Source organism: Barbus barbus (genome assembly GCF_936440315.1).
Source record: "Barbus barbus genome assembly, chromosome: 4".
NCBI lineage: Eukaryota > Metazoa > Chordata > Actinopteri > Cypriniformes > Cyprinidae > Barbus > Barbus barbus.
In genome coordinates this window covers 18,758,039-18,774,397 of record NC_136732.1, presented here as the reverse complement: position 1 = coordinate 18,774,397, position 16,359 = coordinate 18,758,039, and the positions used below count along the sequence as shown (strand labels likewise).

The 16,359-nt window shown below is 37.1% G+C and overlaps 1 protein-coding gene across 1 annotated transcript in view; it reads left to right on the top strand.

Moving 5' to 3' along the window:
- Positions 1 to 16,359, top strand: part of LOC306868714 (E3 ubiquitin-protein ligase RNF216-like) — a 34,282-nt gene that overhangs the window by 8,528 nt on the left and 9,395 nt on the right. Inside the window, exons 8-13 of the mRNA XM_079415012.1 lie at positions 5,204 to 5,318; positions 5,418 to 5,554; positions 5,694 to 5,744; positions 5,980 to 6,117; positions 7,067 to 7,215; positions 7,521 to 7,599. Coding sequence (XP_079271138.1) covers positions 5,204 to 5,318; positions 5,418 to 5,554; positions 5,694 to 5,744; positions 5,980 to 6,117; positions 7,067 to 7,215; positions 7,521 to 7,599 — 669 coding nt within the window. The remainder of the gene's footprint in view (positions 1 to 5,203; positions 5,319 to 5,417; positions 5,555 to 5,693; positions 5,745 to 5,979; positions 6,118 to 7,066; positions 7,216 to 7,520; positions 7,600 to 16,359) is intronic.

The window sequence follows — 16,359 nt, the reverse complement described above, 5'->3', positions numbered from 1 at the left end:
TTTATATAGCACATTTCATACACAGTGGTAATTCAAAGTGCTTTTACATAAAAGAAAGTGAAATAGACATTAAAATCAATAAAAACATGGAAATAAAAATTATAAAAACAAGGAATTTTAAAATGATATAGAAAATGATTTAAAATAAATTTAAAGAAAATTATTATACCTAAAATGTATTGCAGTCAGTTCGGACATATAGCACAGTGCTCATTCAACAAATGCACAGTTAAACAGATGAGATTTGAGTCTTGATTTAAATGTGGCTAATGTTTTAGCACATCTGATCTCTTCTGGAAGCTGGTTCCAACTGCGGGCCGCATAATAGCTAAACGCAGACTCCCCTTGTTTAGTGTGAACCCTTGGTATTTCTAACTGACTCGATCCTAATGATCTGAGTGGTCTGTTCGGTTTATATTCAGTGAGCATATCAGAAATATATTTAGGTCCTAGGCCATTGAGTGACTTATAAACGAGTAAAAGTACTTTAAAATCAATCCTAAATGTAACTGGAAGCCAGTGTAAGGACCTGAGGACTGGTGTGATATGCTCAGATTTTCTGGTTCTAGTCAGAATCCTGGCAGCAGCGTTCTGGATGAGCTGCAGCTGTCTAATGGTCTTCTTGGGAAGGCCGGTGAGGAGACCATTACAGTAATCCACCCTGCTGGTGATAAAGGCATGAACAAGATGTGTGTGTGTACAACCACACACACATACTTACTTACATACACGTTTATAAATTCAATATATACTGTATATATACACAGTGCCCTCCAAAACTATTGGAACAGTAAGGCCAATTCCTTTTTTTTTTGCTGTAGACTGAAAACATTTGGGTTTGACATCAAAAGATGAATATGAGATGAGAAATTAACATTTCAGCTTTTATTTACAGATATTTTCATCTGGATCTGATACACAACTTAGAAGATAGCACCTTTTGTTTGAACCCACCCATTTTTCATGTTACCAAAAGTATTGGAACAGATAGAATTAACAGATTAAAGTGAAAAAGACTTAATATTTAGTTGCAAAACCTTTGCTTTCAATAACTGCATCAAGCCTGTGACCCATTGACATCACCAAACTTTTGCATTCTTCTTTTGTGATGCTTTTCCAGGCTTTCACCGCAGCCTCTTTCCGTTTTGGGGGGTTACTCCCTTCAATCTCTTCTTTAGCAGGTAAAATGCATACTCTACAGGGTTTAAGTCTGGAGATTGACTTGGCCAGTCTAAAACCTTCCACTTCTTGCCCCTAATGAACTCCTTTGTTGTTTTGGCACTATGTTTTGGGTCATTATCTTGCTGCATGATGAAGGATCTCCCAATCAGTTTGGTTGCATCTTTCTGTAAATTGTCAGACAAAATATTTCTGTAGACTTCTGAGTTAATTTTGCTGCTGCCATCATGTTACATCATTAATGAAGATTAATGAGCCTGTCGTAGAAGAAGCGATGAAAGCCCAAGCCATTACATTACTTGTGTAATGTGCACTATAATGTACACCTGTGTTTCAGATGAGCTTGTATGTTTGGGATCATGAGCAGACCCTTTCGTTCTCCAAACTTTAGCCTTTCCATCACTTTGGTCCATAAAATCAGTCCATAAAACCTTTTTTTCAGAATTTTTGAGGCTCGTCTCCTATTCTTCTTGCTAATGAGTGGTTTGCATCTTCTGGTGTAGCCTCTGTACTTTTGTTCAAGAAGTCTTCTGCGAACAGTAGATTGTGATACCTTCACTCCTGCCCTCTGGAGGTTGTTGCTGATGTCACTAACAGTTGTTTTAGGGTCTTTCTTTACAGCTGTCACAATGTTTCTGTCATCAACTGCAGATGTTTTCCTTGATCTACCCGTTTGAGGTGTGTTACTTAGTACACCAGTGGTTTCTTTCTTCCTCAGGTGATTCCAAATGGTTGTACTTGCTATTGCCAGTGTTTGTGCAATGGTTTGATTGATTTTTCATCTTCTCTCAGCTTCACAATTGCTCGTTTTTCACCCATAGACACCTCTCTGGTTTTCATGTTGGTTACACGTCTAACTAACTATAAATGCAGTCTGCACGGATCTGAAACTGAGCGCAGACATTCAGTGCCATTTATTGTTTGAATAATCAATTAATAGGATACACCAGGGCAACAAAACACACCTGGCAGTCACATGTTCCAGTACTTTTGGTAACATGAAAAATGGATGGGTTCAAACAAAAGGTGCTATCTTCTAAGTTTTGTATCAGATCCAGATGAAAATACCTGTAAATAAAAGCTGAAATGTTAATCTCTCATCTCATATTCATCGTTTGATGTCAAACCCAAATGCTTACAGTCTACAGCAAAAATAAAGGAATTGGCCTTACTGTTCCAATGCTTTTGGAGGGCACTGTATATGTGTATATCTATATATATATATATATATATATATATATATACATACATACATACATACATACATACATACATGCATACACACATACATACATGCATACACACATACATACATACATACATATATACACACACACACAGTGGTGTGAAATAGTGTAGGCCCCCTTCCTGATTTTTTTTTTTTTTTTTTTTTTTGCATGTTTGTCACACTTTGTTTCAGATCATCAAACAAATTTAAATATTAATCAAATATAACACAAGTAAACACAGCATGCAGTTTTTGAATGAAGTTTTTTATTATGAAGAGAAAACTAAATCCAAACCTACATGGCCCTGTGTGAAAAAGTGCTTGCCCCCTAAACCTAATAACTGGTTGGGCCACCCTTAGCAACAACAACTGCAATCAAGCGTTTGTGATAACTTGCAATTAGTCTGTTACAGCGCTGTGGAGGAATTTTGTCCCACTCGTCTTGGCAGAATTGTTGTAATTCAGCCACATTGGAGGGTTTTCGAGCATGAATCGTCTTTTTAAGGTCATGCCACAGCATCTCAATAGGATTCAGGTCAGGACTTTGACTAGGCCACTCCAAAGTCTTCATTTTGTTTTTCTTCAGCCATTCAGAGGTGGATTTGCTGGTGTGTTTTGGATCATTGTCCTGCTGCAGAACCCAAGTTCGCTTCAGCTTGAGGTCACGAACAGATGGCCGGACATTGTCCTTCAGGATTTTTTGGTAGACAGCTGAATTCATGGTTCCATTTATCACAGCAAGTCTTCCAGGTCCTGAAGCAGCAAAACAGCCCCAGACCATCACACTACCACCACCATATTTTACTGTTGGTATGATGTTCTTTTTCTGAAATGCTGTGTTACTTTTACGCCAGATGTAATGGGGCACACACCTTCCAAAAAGTTCAACTTTTGTCTCGTCAGTCCACAGAGTATTTTCCCAAAAGTCTTGGGGATCATCAAGATGTTTTCTGGCAAAACTGAGACAAGCCTTTATGTTCTTTTTGCTCAGCAGCGGTTTTCGTCTTGGAACTCTTTTCTGGCCATTTTTGCCCAGTCTCTTTCTTATGGTGGAGTCATGAACACTGACCTTAACTGAGACAAGTGAGGCCTGCAGTTCTTTAGATGTTGTTGTGGGGTCTTTTGTGACCTCTTGGATGAGTCGTCGCTGCGCTCTTGGGGTAATTTTGGTTGGCCAGCCACTCCTGGGAAGGTTCACCACTGTTCCATGTTTTCGCCCTTTGTGGATAATGGCTCTCACTGTGGTTCGCTGGAGCACTTTTTCACACAGGGCCATGTGGGTTTTGATTTTGTTTTCCCTTCATAAAAAAAACCCCACATTTAAAAACTGCATGTTGTGTTTACTTGTGTTATCTTTGATTTAATATTTAAATTTGTTTGATGATCTGAAACATTAAAGTGTGACAAACATGCAAAAAAAAAAAAAAAAAATCAGGAAGGGGGCCAACACTTTTTCACACCACTGTATATATATAATATATATAAAAGCAGTAATGAACTTACTGATAAACTATACTGTCGTGATTTGTATTTATCTACTTTAATATTAGTTAAAAGTCTGAATTTATTATGTCTGTATAGGTTTTAGTTGTATTTAATTTGAGTTATTTTAATACTTCAACAAACTAAATGGAAATTTTATATATATATATATATAATTTCCATTTAGTTTGTTGAAGTATTAAAATAACTCAAATTAAATACAACTAAAACCTATACAGACATAATAAATTCAGACTTTTAACTAATATTAAAGTAGATAACAAATACAAATCACGACAGTATAGTTTATCAGTAAGTTCATTACTGCTTTTAACTTCTGCTGATAAAGACTGGTTCTCTCAAAGAGTATTTCTTTACACTGTTTTCTGCTGGCTCTTGAACACACTTTCCTTATTTATTCACAACAAATGACCAAGCAAGTGCAGACACTGACAAGATACGCGAGACAGAACGAGACCAAACGCGATATCAGCACGTCTCCACTCAGTAAACAACATATTAATAGATGTTATAGAAATTTTGGCTGGTGTGTTTAAGAAGTAATTGCAGTTATGACGATTAATTGTCTGTTTTAGGGCTTTGACGATTATGATGAATAATTGTCATACATTTTTGTGTGCTACATTTAAATGTTACAAATGACTGATTAACTAAATCCTTTGGTTGTCTTCTGCAGTGAAAGATGAATACACTTAATATTGAAGTAATGTATTACATTTTGTAAATAACAGAAACAATAAATTCACAATAAACTGGCTGTTTTTCAACTATTTAGTGTAAAGTTGCAGCCACGTTTACTGTTGCTCTGCAAAATTTTGTGAGCGAATGTGCAGTGAAATTCTCTATGAAACAGTCCAGTGTGCAGCATATAAAAACAGCAATTCCAACAAACATTAAAACAACAAATTTTCAATGAAAAAATGACAATAGGGTTCCACATACGACAACATGAGTAGACATAATAAATAAAAAAACTATGGATTGCTGCTACTTGGAAAATGCCAAGCTACTGTGCGTGTACGTGTCACCATAATAGAGGCTGTTTGAAAAGCAGTTCTTTAGGGTTGGTTAGTTTGCTAGTTAGCAGAATAGCTTTGGACATGTATTTCATTGTCATTACTTTAGTATCATTAATATTTTGTCGCATTCAGTCCGACTTTTTTTTTACCTGATAAATTTCCCAGAGAAACTTCAAAAGTCCCTCTCCAGATATTGGAATCAGCTATTGACAATCTCATATTGTATGACCACTAGTCATTTGTGTGGCATTAATCTTTCTGGTAACCTTTCAAGGCCTTATTCGAAGCCCTCAAAAAGTGGCAAGAGAACTCCACTGACCCCTCAGGGAAGAAGAAGAGAAGGAGAGAGCCAAATGAGCGCGCATTCATAGACTTCAAGTTTGAGCAGGGTGAGTACACGTTTTTTGGGGGGTTTTTTTGTATGCTTTTTGAACGCAAAATAAAACCAGGTAAATGGTGAAATGCTCATTGCATCTCGTTCATCTCAGGTTCTTTTAAACTGGAGAGAAAAATGTACTTTCTGGAGAAGAATCGCAGATGGAGCCGCGGTAACGAGACTACACTGGAGCCGTCGCTCGTGAAAGAGCTGCAGTTCTACGAGCAAAAAGCCAAGGAAATGGCTGAGGTACTTTACATAGCTCACTTCTTCAATTTATATATAATGGTTCCTCCTGAATTAACCCAAAGAAATAGGGTTGTGGTGAAATGAGCTGACGGGGTGTTAATTGTTGAAATAATTATGAGGGTTTTTCTCCCACTTTCAGCATGAAGATTTCCTGTTGGCTTTGCAAGTGAATGAGGAGCAGTATCAAAAGGTGGGTGTGAAGAGTCAGTTTATGTACTTTAAATGCTCTTGTAAATGACACGTCAATCCACATCATGAGTGTGAAAGTTTTGTCCCTTTTGACAGTTGTAAATTATTGTATAAAACAGACAGTTCCAGCTCTAAAATCAGATTAGAGGGAGCTCGCTCAGCCTTGTGATGTGTGATAGATTATAATACTGAACTTTGTGTTGAAAGCATGTGACATTTTTGACCTGTGCTCTCAGGACGGGCAGTTGATTGAGTGTGGCTGCTGCTGTGGGGAGTTTGCCTTTGAGGAGATGACCCAGTGTACAGATGGCCATTTGTTCTGCAAGGAGTGTCTGGTGAAATATGCCCAGGAGGCAGTGTTCGGCTCAGGGCGGGTAAGTCATCTGTTCAGTCTCTGAGGTTACCTTTATCTTTTGAGTTCTATTACTGGAAACTGTGTACAGTCATGACCATTATGATGTCGCAATGTTTTCAGGCATTCTCATGTTTTTAAAATTCCTGTTTATCTTGGTTTAGTTTTGCCCTGTGCTTTTTAGGTGCTTCCCAATTTATCTCCCATCTGAGTTTAATTTTCATTCTAATAATCGTAAACAAAAGATATACAGTTTATAGTCACTTTGATTATTGCACAAAACAATGGGTTATGACAAGTTCTCAGAAAAGCTCTGGCATCATTGGTTTGCAGGTGTTTAATATTTTATGTCTAATGGATTGAAGTTCATACAGTGTGTTGAAACACATCCTCTACCATTCAAAAGTGTGTGGTCAGTAAGTGTTTTCGAAAGAAATGCTCACCAAGATTGCATTTATTTGATCATTAATACAGTAAAAACTGTGAAAAAGTTTTACTGTAAGAACTATTACATTTGAAAATAAGTTTTCTATTGTAATGTTATTTAAAATTGTATTTATTTAATTTAGCAAAGCTGAATGTTCAGCATCATTACTCCAGCCTCCAGTGTCACACGATCCTTCAGAAATCATTCTAATATGATGATGTGCTGCTCAAGAAACATTTCTTGTTAATTATCAATGTTGAAAGCACTAAATATTTTGAGGGAAACAATGATACTTTTTTTTTTCGGATTTTTTAATGAATAGAAAAGTACAGCATTTATTTAAAATATAATTTTTTGTAGAATTCTAAATGTCTTTAGTGTCACTTTTGAATAATAATAAAAAAAAAGGAATCTTACTGACCCCAAACCTTTTAACAGTAGTGTAGGTTCTCTACGCAAGCACTCATTGAATTTTACCGTTACGGTGTATTTTGGTATTTTTGTTTCAGATGAATTAAAAATGGTTCTTTGTGTTTGCTTGCAGTCGGAGTTGAGTTGTATGGATGGGAGCTGCACCTGTTCATTCCCTACCAGTGAGCTGGAGAAGGTTTTACCTGAAAACATTCTGTGCAAATATTACGAGAGACAGGCAGAGGAGGCAGTAGCAGCCACCTGTGCTGATGAACTGGTCAGGTGAGTTAAACGTGTTGATAGGCAGCTATATGACTTTTCTTTATCTGTGGAACAAAGTTTTGACTCCTTTCCAGACTGTTCATTTCCATACAAGGAAAGTTAATTGTTGCTAGAGCTGTCAAGCTCTAAAAGGCAAAAAAGTCATTCACATCAAGTAGTACATAAAGTGCTTCATATTTCAACTTTTTGAAAGCCATGCAATAGAGAAACAGAATTCAATTTTTTTTAAATTGTACAAACTTGAGATTGAAATGATTCGTCATTACAAACGTAACAACACTATTTTTCCTCACTTTCTTTTCAAGGTGTCCATTTTGTAACTTCCCAGCACTGTTGGATAAAGACATTTCTCTGTTCAGTTGCCCAAACCCACGCTGCAGAAAGGTTAGTCCGTGTGCCTGGATACACTAGTGTGCATGTGTAATTCAATTGTTGCCTCTCTCGTTGCAGTGATCTCTTTATGAAAGTTCTATCATGTTCTGGATCAGTTCTCTCTTCCTCTGTCCATTTCTATCTCTGAGCCCCACAGTGGTCACTTGGTGGCGCCATAGGCCCGTGGAAAAGGTCAGCAGAGTCTGTGGTTTGCAGTCTGAGGCCCCATAATGAATCATGCTAGAGTATGTGAAACTAATGGCATTTTTTTATTTGTAGGGTTTACTCTGCTGCAATCAGTCAGGTCAGGGCAAAAACACAGACAGCCATTCATCTTGTCAGCTATAAATATTCAGCTCTCCGAACCCTAAACAGAGCTTAACCAGGGTCAGGGAAGTTCAGCAGAACCAGATGAATCAGTATTCCGGGATATCACTGCCTCATGATGTTTTGGAAATGATAAGAGGGAAAATGTGGCTTATACCTTTGGGATATGAATCACAAATCACAACCTGTTGTGCTTTTGAGAAGTACGTTTTCGGAAAACAGACTGAATTGTATCAATTGTTTGTTGCAAGCGGCTGCTGAAAGGAGATACCAACTTAACTATATTTTTCAGTAGTCATAGTAGCTTAGCTGTTTTTAAAATGATAAACTTTTCCAGTAATAACCTTCTTTTTCCAACAACTGAAAAATGACTCACTGGTCTGTGTTTAGTAAATAGTGTGTAATAGTAAATTAATATGCTAAATGTTGCTGTTTATCACTAAGTTTTTGACTTGTAAAATAAATTAGGGTGTGTTCTAGTTTTTCTAGTTGTATTTATATTCAAGTTTCGTGGAACATAAAAAGAAGAATGGTCAGCATTGTTCCAGGGTTTCCTTTGTCATCGAAAACCTGGGAATATTAGGGATTTGTTAGTGTTCTGGAAAAGTCATTAAACTTACTAAAAATCATAGTAAAGTCATGTAAATGGACCCCAGATCCCTTGTTGAAAACCACTGCTATAGCGTGAGGCTTTCGCATTTGTGTATGTATAACGACCAAAGTGATGCTTTAAAACTAGCAAAGATATAATACTTATGCATAAAATTTTACAAAAGTAGCAGAAAAGACATCAGTAATATTACAAAAGATTTAAAACAAAAACAAAAAAAGTAAATGCTTTTCTTTTGAACTTTTTAATCAAAGAATGGCGAGAAAAAAATTGTATCATGGATTCCACAAAAATATTAAGTAGTTTTCAGCATTGATCATGTTTTTTGAGCAGCAAACTAGCATATTAGAATGATTTCTGAAGGATCGTGTGATACTGAAGACTGGGGTAATTATGCTGAACATACAAAATAAGCTTTGCCATCACAGGAAAAATAACATTTTGTTGATATAAGATGATTATTAGAAGTCATGAAAAATATTGGTCAAAAGTTGCCATTAATAAAAAAAAAAAATGCATATTTGAGACGGGGATGTCCCCTTAGGTAGGTTTAATATTGTCACTTACATTTTGTTAGTAGCTTATAGTATTTCAAAGAGTAGTTTGTAGCTTGACAAGTTTCATGTTAGCTTTTCCAACACTGGTTACAAGTACATTTGATGTTTTGTCTTGAGTCTTATCGGTGTTGGGCTGTGAGGAATGTATCAGGCCGTGCCAGGACACAGAGAACTGTCAGTCCGTCTGTGTGTTAGTGGATTTCAGCTGGCAGGCGGAACATGTCAAGGACTCTGAACTCACAGCTACTTTCTCAACAGGCCTGAGAGGAATGCTAGAGTCGCCTGCAGTTTGTCAGGACTATCTTTCCATTCATCTGTCAACCTCCATTTCTCTTTCTCTATCTCTGTTTGTCCCTCTGTCACTTTTAAAGTAATAAACGCATGTGGGAGGGCTGTGATCGTGAGTGCCTTTCAAACATCATTAAAGCTGAGAGAGTACGTACACCTAGATTGTAATTTAATGTAAAGTATGAAAAGAGTTCCTGTCATTTTGAAGCAGACCATATCCCACATCACTGAGTCTTATAGTGTCAGGAGAAAAGGTTTCTTGTAAATTTGCTAGATATTGGCAAACAGTGGAGTATTTAGTATGTTTTTTTTGTTTAGTGGTTAGGAGTTGACCTAAAGGCCCCTTACTGTCATATACAATATTCAAAGACCCCCATAATGGCTAAAATATTTCTGCTGTAATTATGAGAATACTGCTTGTTTTCAGACTTTTTTTATTAGCAGAAACTTGAGTGTTGATAAATTTATATTTTTTCCACAATATTCTGTATTTTCTTATTACTTAGGGAAACAGTTGCTTTTGTGTATTTCTAGCATTTCAATTAAGATAGTGGTCTCTGGCTCCCTGGTTGTGTGTGGTCGAACTTTGTGTTTGTGTTTGTCATTTTTTGTGTGTATGTAAGTGGAATAATGGAACATAGACCATTGAATTTTTGAAAATTAGTGCATACCAGAGATGTCATGGTACATTAGTTCATTTATTATTAATCGTTCAGTGGTCTATTGACAATTATTCTCTATATATCTTTGTTGATTATTGTCTGGGCTAGTCTTACTGATGTGAAGGGGCAGATGATGGTAGGCGTTTCCCTTTTAATATCCTACCATCAGGAATGTAACAGTACTTTTTGGTGTTTTCGGTCATATACCTGTTGTCCGCTGGGTGGCGCTCTTGTTCTATGATGCTAGAGAAGTTTTATTCAGCCACACATCTGCCGCTGATTACATGGCTAAACCCCGCCTCACACTTCTGCAGCAGCTCACAGCAGGGCAGGAAACCGCTCAAACGGCCCGGTCTTTGGCCTTCCTCTCGGCACAGCCGATAGATTAAGTGTGCCATTAGGCAGGACCTCCATTTTGTCCACCTATCCATCTTCCTCCTGGTGGAGTCACAAGACTGGACGGGGGGAAATTGAGAACGGTTGTGTGGTTTGATTTCATAATGTGACCCACTTTCATTTCCTCTTTCTGGCTCTCAGCATGGCATTCCTATCGAGATGGAGAACTGGGTTCTCGTGCACAGCAGTGCTTGACTTGGCCGGCATTATGAGGACTTTTCCAAAGCTGTGATATGTCAATAAAACACCGGTCACAAAAACTTTAATGTCCTTGACCACTAGGTAAAATATTTATAAATGTGCAAAGTTTTAGGCATGATCGGTGTCCAAAATTTGTGATCTTGATGAATGATTTTAAGTATCTCTTGTTTTACATTTTACTTTTGTTTGTTTTGCAAGTCCATTTGGCGGTACATTACGGTTCTGTAGAAATAGACACTTAAGTAAAAGTCATTGTTGTTGTTCTTAGTAGACGGTTTCATATCACTTTCATCATTGAGAGTCATGTTATCGTTAAGGTTTGCTAACATTAGCAAAATTACAGCGAAAATTTGGGCCAAATTTGTCAATAGTGGCACACATGAAACACAGCTGAGGCAGAAGTCACTTTCAAACCAAGCAGCTTTTTGTTGGTTCACTCAGAAAAAAAGGTACAAAAGCTGTCACTGGGGCAGTACCTTTTTAAAAAGTACACCTTTGTGTCTGTCTTACCCCTAAAGGTACATATTATTAGGTATTATAACTAAAGTGTACATATTAATAACTAAGGGGAATATATTAGTACTTTTTGAAAAGGTAGCACATTTGTGTGATGGACTTAAACCCATTGTGAAATTCGGTGCCGATAAAAGCACGTGTGGGAAGCGTGCCAACGTACAGAGCTGTTGTGCTAAAGGTGTCCCAAGTTCGAGGATCCCCCCCCCCTTCCACTTCACTTCCTGTGAGCTCCAGACTATCCTGTCGTAATAAAGATAAAAACCTTGTGAAATCTTCATGGGGAAATATTTCCAAAAACCTTTGTGCAAATATCCCAATTACATGCATACTTATTAAAATGACTGGACGACTTATGTTACAGTTCCATATAATGTTACTGGCCCCAAATGCTACCATTTCAAAAAGAAAAAACAAACAAACATATTGATGGACCTCTATTCTAAATATTGAGGCTTCCCATTTCTGATTATTGTGTATGGAGATTTTTGCAGCTGTGTAGCCCACATTTGTCCATGGTAAGAACATTCGTCTGTGGAAAACTCTGGAATCCCAGTGCCCCATTAATGACCTCAGTGCTCATGTTTCAGAAAAAGTTTTTCTTTTTCTTGTCTGACGTCCCATTTGTCTGTAGTGATGTGTGCCCTCAAGTTCCTGTCTTTTAGTGGTGAGACGTCCTCTCTTGTGCCCTTCTCTTTACTCTTTTCCCTCGGTGAGGATAAAGTTGTATAACTGACACACTTTCCCCTCTCCACTGCCTCTTGTGTCCCCACCCCTTGTTGTGGATCAAGGACTTTCATTGGCTGGACCCAGATCCTTCAAATTTGAAATGTGGTACAGTTCATATTTGACCCAGATTTTTTCTTAGGTTTGTACATTTCAAAAAATGCTGTTGTTCTCACAGAGATCGGATGTGTTAGCTGTGGTTTTCACATGAAGATCTGCCAGCATTCCCTACTCTTTGGCTCAATTGGGTTTGCACTGTTTATTTTCCATGTATCCATGATGTTTCTGAGATTCGCCTTGATAAACAGCAGCAGCTGCAAGTCCAAGTATTTAAATATATGTATATTGTAACTTTCATTTAGTCCAACATCCTCTACCATTCAAAAGTTGGGGCTTGGTAAAAATTTGTTGCGAAGTTTCTTCTGCTCACCAAGGCTGCATTTATTTTACTTACTTACTTTTGTCATTTAGCAGACGCTTTTGTCCAAAGCGACTTACAAATAAGAAAAAGTAACTAAAACTAAAAAGTTACAACTCTATAAATACTATCTACCCACATATTTAAGAAAATAAAGAAATTAAATAAAATTGACACATGCATATAACAACATTTCAATAATAAACATATAAATGAAAAAATTAAATAAAAAGCGATACTACTATCCCTTGCCGGTGTCCCTGCCCGGTGGAGTCGATGGTCTTTACACTCTTTACTTTTTACTTTTGTCATTTAGCAGACGCTTTTGTCCAAAGCGACTTACAAATAAGAAAAAGTAACTAATCGAAATTTTGTATTTTATCGAAAATACAGTAAAACGTTAATGTAAAAAAAAAATTGAATTATAATTTTAAATAACTTTTCCATTTTAATATTTTCAAATTATATATTACTCCAGGCTTTAGTGTCACATGATCATTCAGAAATCATTCTAATATGCTGACTTGCTGCTCAAGAAACATTTCTTTATCATTATCAGAGTTGAAAACAGTTATGCTGCCTAGTATGTTTATGGTAACTGTTAAGGATGGGAAGATTCTGCGATGCATCGGTTGAAAAAGTGTGCATCGGATACAAGTTGGCATTTGTATCGCAATGCATTGTTTCTAACATATTTGCATCTGTAAAAAAACTATTTATTTAAATATAATTACTAGTGTATGCGCTACACTTTTATTGTTTAGAAAGTGGCCAGTAATCTGTGACCAATATTTTATATGTAGATTGATTTTTAGCGACTTCCCCACCCTTTTTGAGACTTTTTTTTCAAAAGTTTAGGGACAAATTTAGCAACTTCTTGGACAAACCTTATCTAAGTTCTCATCTTGCCCACTGATCTTTGTTCATGTTTATATAGATCAGTGAATTTGCCATTATGATGTCATTTAGTGACATTAAGCTACCAGTTTTAGCTACTTTCAATTGAAAGCAGTTGGCTCACTAATTTGTGCACGCTTATTCTTAAGCAGCCCTTAATGTCGATCATGGATGAAATCGGTCCACCATGGCAAGCAGCGAATATATCTGTGCTGTTTAATGCATTTGAGACGTTGTGTTTTCCTCAGTGCATAACTGACATGTCACGAGTATATTTTTCATCTGTAAATGTTAGAAAGTCATGCAAATATATCCATTTTGCTGTCAGGAGTGGGCGCTAAACAGACGGAGCACAATAATTCTGAGTCAAATATGAATTTTATGATAGCAGTAACTGTAAAGGGACTATTGTAATGGGTAAATAAAATGCAAGCTAATACAGTCCTAATTACTGAGCTCAGATGAGTTGATGTGTGTTTCTTATAGCAATTAAAATGTAGTTTTAATTTAGTGATTTTAGCTTTGTTTAGTGATTAATACTTTAAAGAGCAATGTTAGATTGTAATGTTCTAATACTATCTGTTCTAACTATAAAAGGTACAGCTGTTATAAAACCAGAAAGAAAGGCTGCATGGCTATGAGAGTATGTGAGAGAGTCAGTGGTAATATTGCATTCCTATTGGTCAGTGTTAGAGGAGCTCAGCTAAGCCTGACAGTTAGCCTGCTCCGGACCAGGTTAGCTTTCCAGCATAAGTAGCCACAGTGACTGAGGTTGATCTTTGTTAAATTTGCTTTATGGAACCAAATCATTTGACAGTGAGTCAGACTAACTGAAATAAGCCTGGCCTATTTGGTAAACTTGTTTTATGAAACAGGCCTCGAGGCGTTAGAAGTCAGAAGACACGCAAGTTAATTTATGATTTGCTGTCTGTCTGAACAAAAGAAATAAAAGCGATCATATTTTTTTCCATTGCATCGAATCGCATTGTATCTAATCGAATAGAAATCGAATTGCACCGCATCGTAATAGGGTTGAATTGTATCGCATCGCTAGCTGCTTCATATGTATCTTCAGTGTATCGTATCGTTGGCTATGTATCTAGAAGCGTATCGTATCGGCCTCAGTTATGGAGATGCACATCCCTAGTAACTGTGATTCATTTTAAACATTGCAACATTATAAATGTCAGTTTTGATTCAATGCATCATTGCTTGCTGCTATTCCTTTCTTTTACAGTAGTATATATTACATTGGAACGCATTCGGTCGAACTGATCTGGTTCAGACATGCTGCATATTCAACTGTCGATGAGTTTTCTAGGGAGCTGTGTTTGTTCAGCCCTGCCTCACAGCACTTATCATGAGCCAAACCCTAAAATCTTGAGTGTTTCATCAAAACCGCTTTTGTGTTCTAGCTTTATGATATGTAGCCTTGACTTAGGGATGTTTGTGTGTGCTAGCACACGCTGTGGGTGTGTCACTCTCTCCCTGAGGCTCATTCAGGCCTGTGCTTCTCCAGAACAAGCAGCCCCCCAATCAGATGCTCAGCAAATCTCCTCTTCTGCCTTATAAGGCCTGCTGCTGCCGCACGGCTGTTCAGGAGAGAAGCAGTGAGCTTATTCACAGAGTGCCTCAACAGATGTTGCAACAGTTCACACTTTGTGCTAGTGTATGCTGCTTTATTTTTGGAGAACTAGCCACATATGCAGTGGAATGTGTCATAGTAGCTGTATGATTATAACAGAAATCATAATATTGTTTATTTCCATAGATTATTACCTTTTGCAATTTATTAGAATTTACAATAAAATGCTTATTTTCATGCTCCTTTTTTATTATAATCATTGAGCACACAGGTTCATGTGACAATTTGAGTACCAGATTTTAATGCAAACTAACAGATTGTCCTGACCAAGTTTAGTCAAGCCATTTAAAAGGATATTGTCGTCATTTACTCACCCTCATGTCATTCTAAACCTGTATGAATTTCTTTCGTCTGTGGAACATAAAAGAAAATGTTTTAAGAGTTCAGTCTTTAAAAGTCAATAGTCACCAAAAGTGTTTGGTTACCAAAATTCTTCAAAATATCTTTTTTTGTTTCACAGATGAGAGCAAGTGAGGGATTTGTTTGCGTATGCTCTCGTGTAATCAATGAAACTGTCTAGACCGGAGAATAAATCCATGTTTATGTCTTATTGATTATAATGGAAGCATTTTAGTTTTGTGACATCTCTCACTCGCTCATTAGAACAGGCCTATTGACTATTTTAGATGGTTCTGATTTGTCATTATATTCACATGCATGGCATGTTTATGATGGCATACAATTCTCAACCACTGTAAAACAAACAAAAAAACAATGAATGCTGGTTGCTTTTCCATCTGACGGAGATATGAAAGCTGAGTTCAACAGATGAATGGACTAAATTTAGACAAAAATATGTTCAGTCAAGATAAAACTAGCGTGACTACCTAGAGTTGTGGTTTCAGGTTATAAGGTTTCAGCTTAAATGAGAAGTATGCACACAGCGATTAACAGGAAAAGAAAGGGTTTTTAGTTTTGGTGAATCAGATTTATGTTACAAGAATGTGGCGTGACCACAGTTGTCACCTTGGGCTTGTTTTGTTGAGATAAAGACTTGCCGTTAAAGCCGTTTTCCTCTTGTCACATAAGCTGTTTTTCCAGTTTGTTGTAGTACTTTGATCGCTATGCTAGACGTCAACCATTTTCTATCTTTATTACACAAAACAGACCCTTATGCAGGTGCAGACGAACGCTACATGCATCCTGTGTGGTTAGAAGGTTCCTGTGGCTCATGTGAAACAGTATTTTAGTGATAAATGACATCTGCAAAGTCACTTTTCTTCACCCCATACTGTACGCTTAGTACTGTGATTCATGGCACTGTAAGCCTGTCTGATGTCTTTCTCGACAAGAGAACTATTTTTTTTTGTCAGTTCTGTAGTACTTTTTGCTAAAAGGGTGAGATGACAGCTTGGAGATCATGAAAGAGTAATGTTAACGGGGCTGTAAATTTTTTTGGTTGCTCATAAGCTCTATAAATCATACACTTGCTTTGAAGGAATCTGTAGTGTTTGCCGATACAGATAAGAACTGTTGCATAACAGGGGCGACCTGACACTGACTCCGCCCCGTTTCCAGAGTGTGCACCCTGC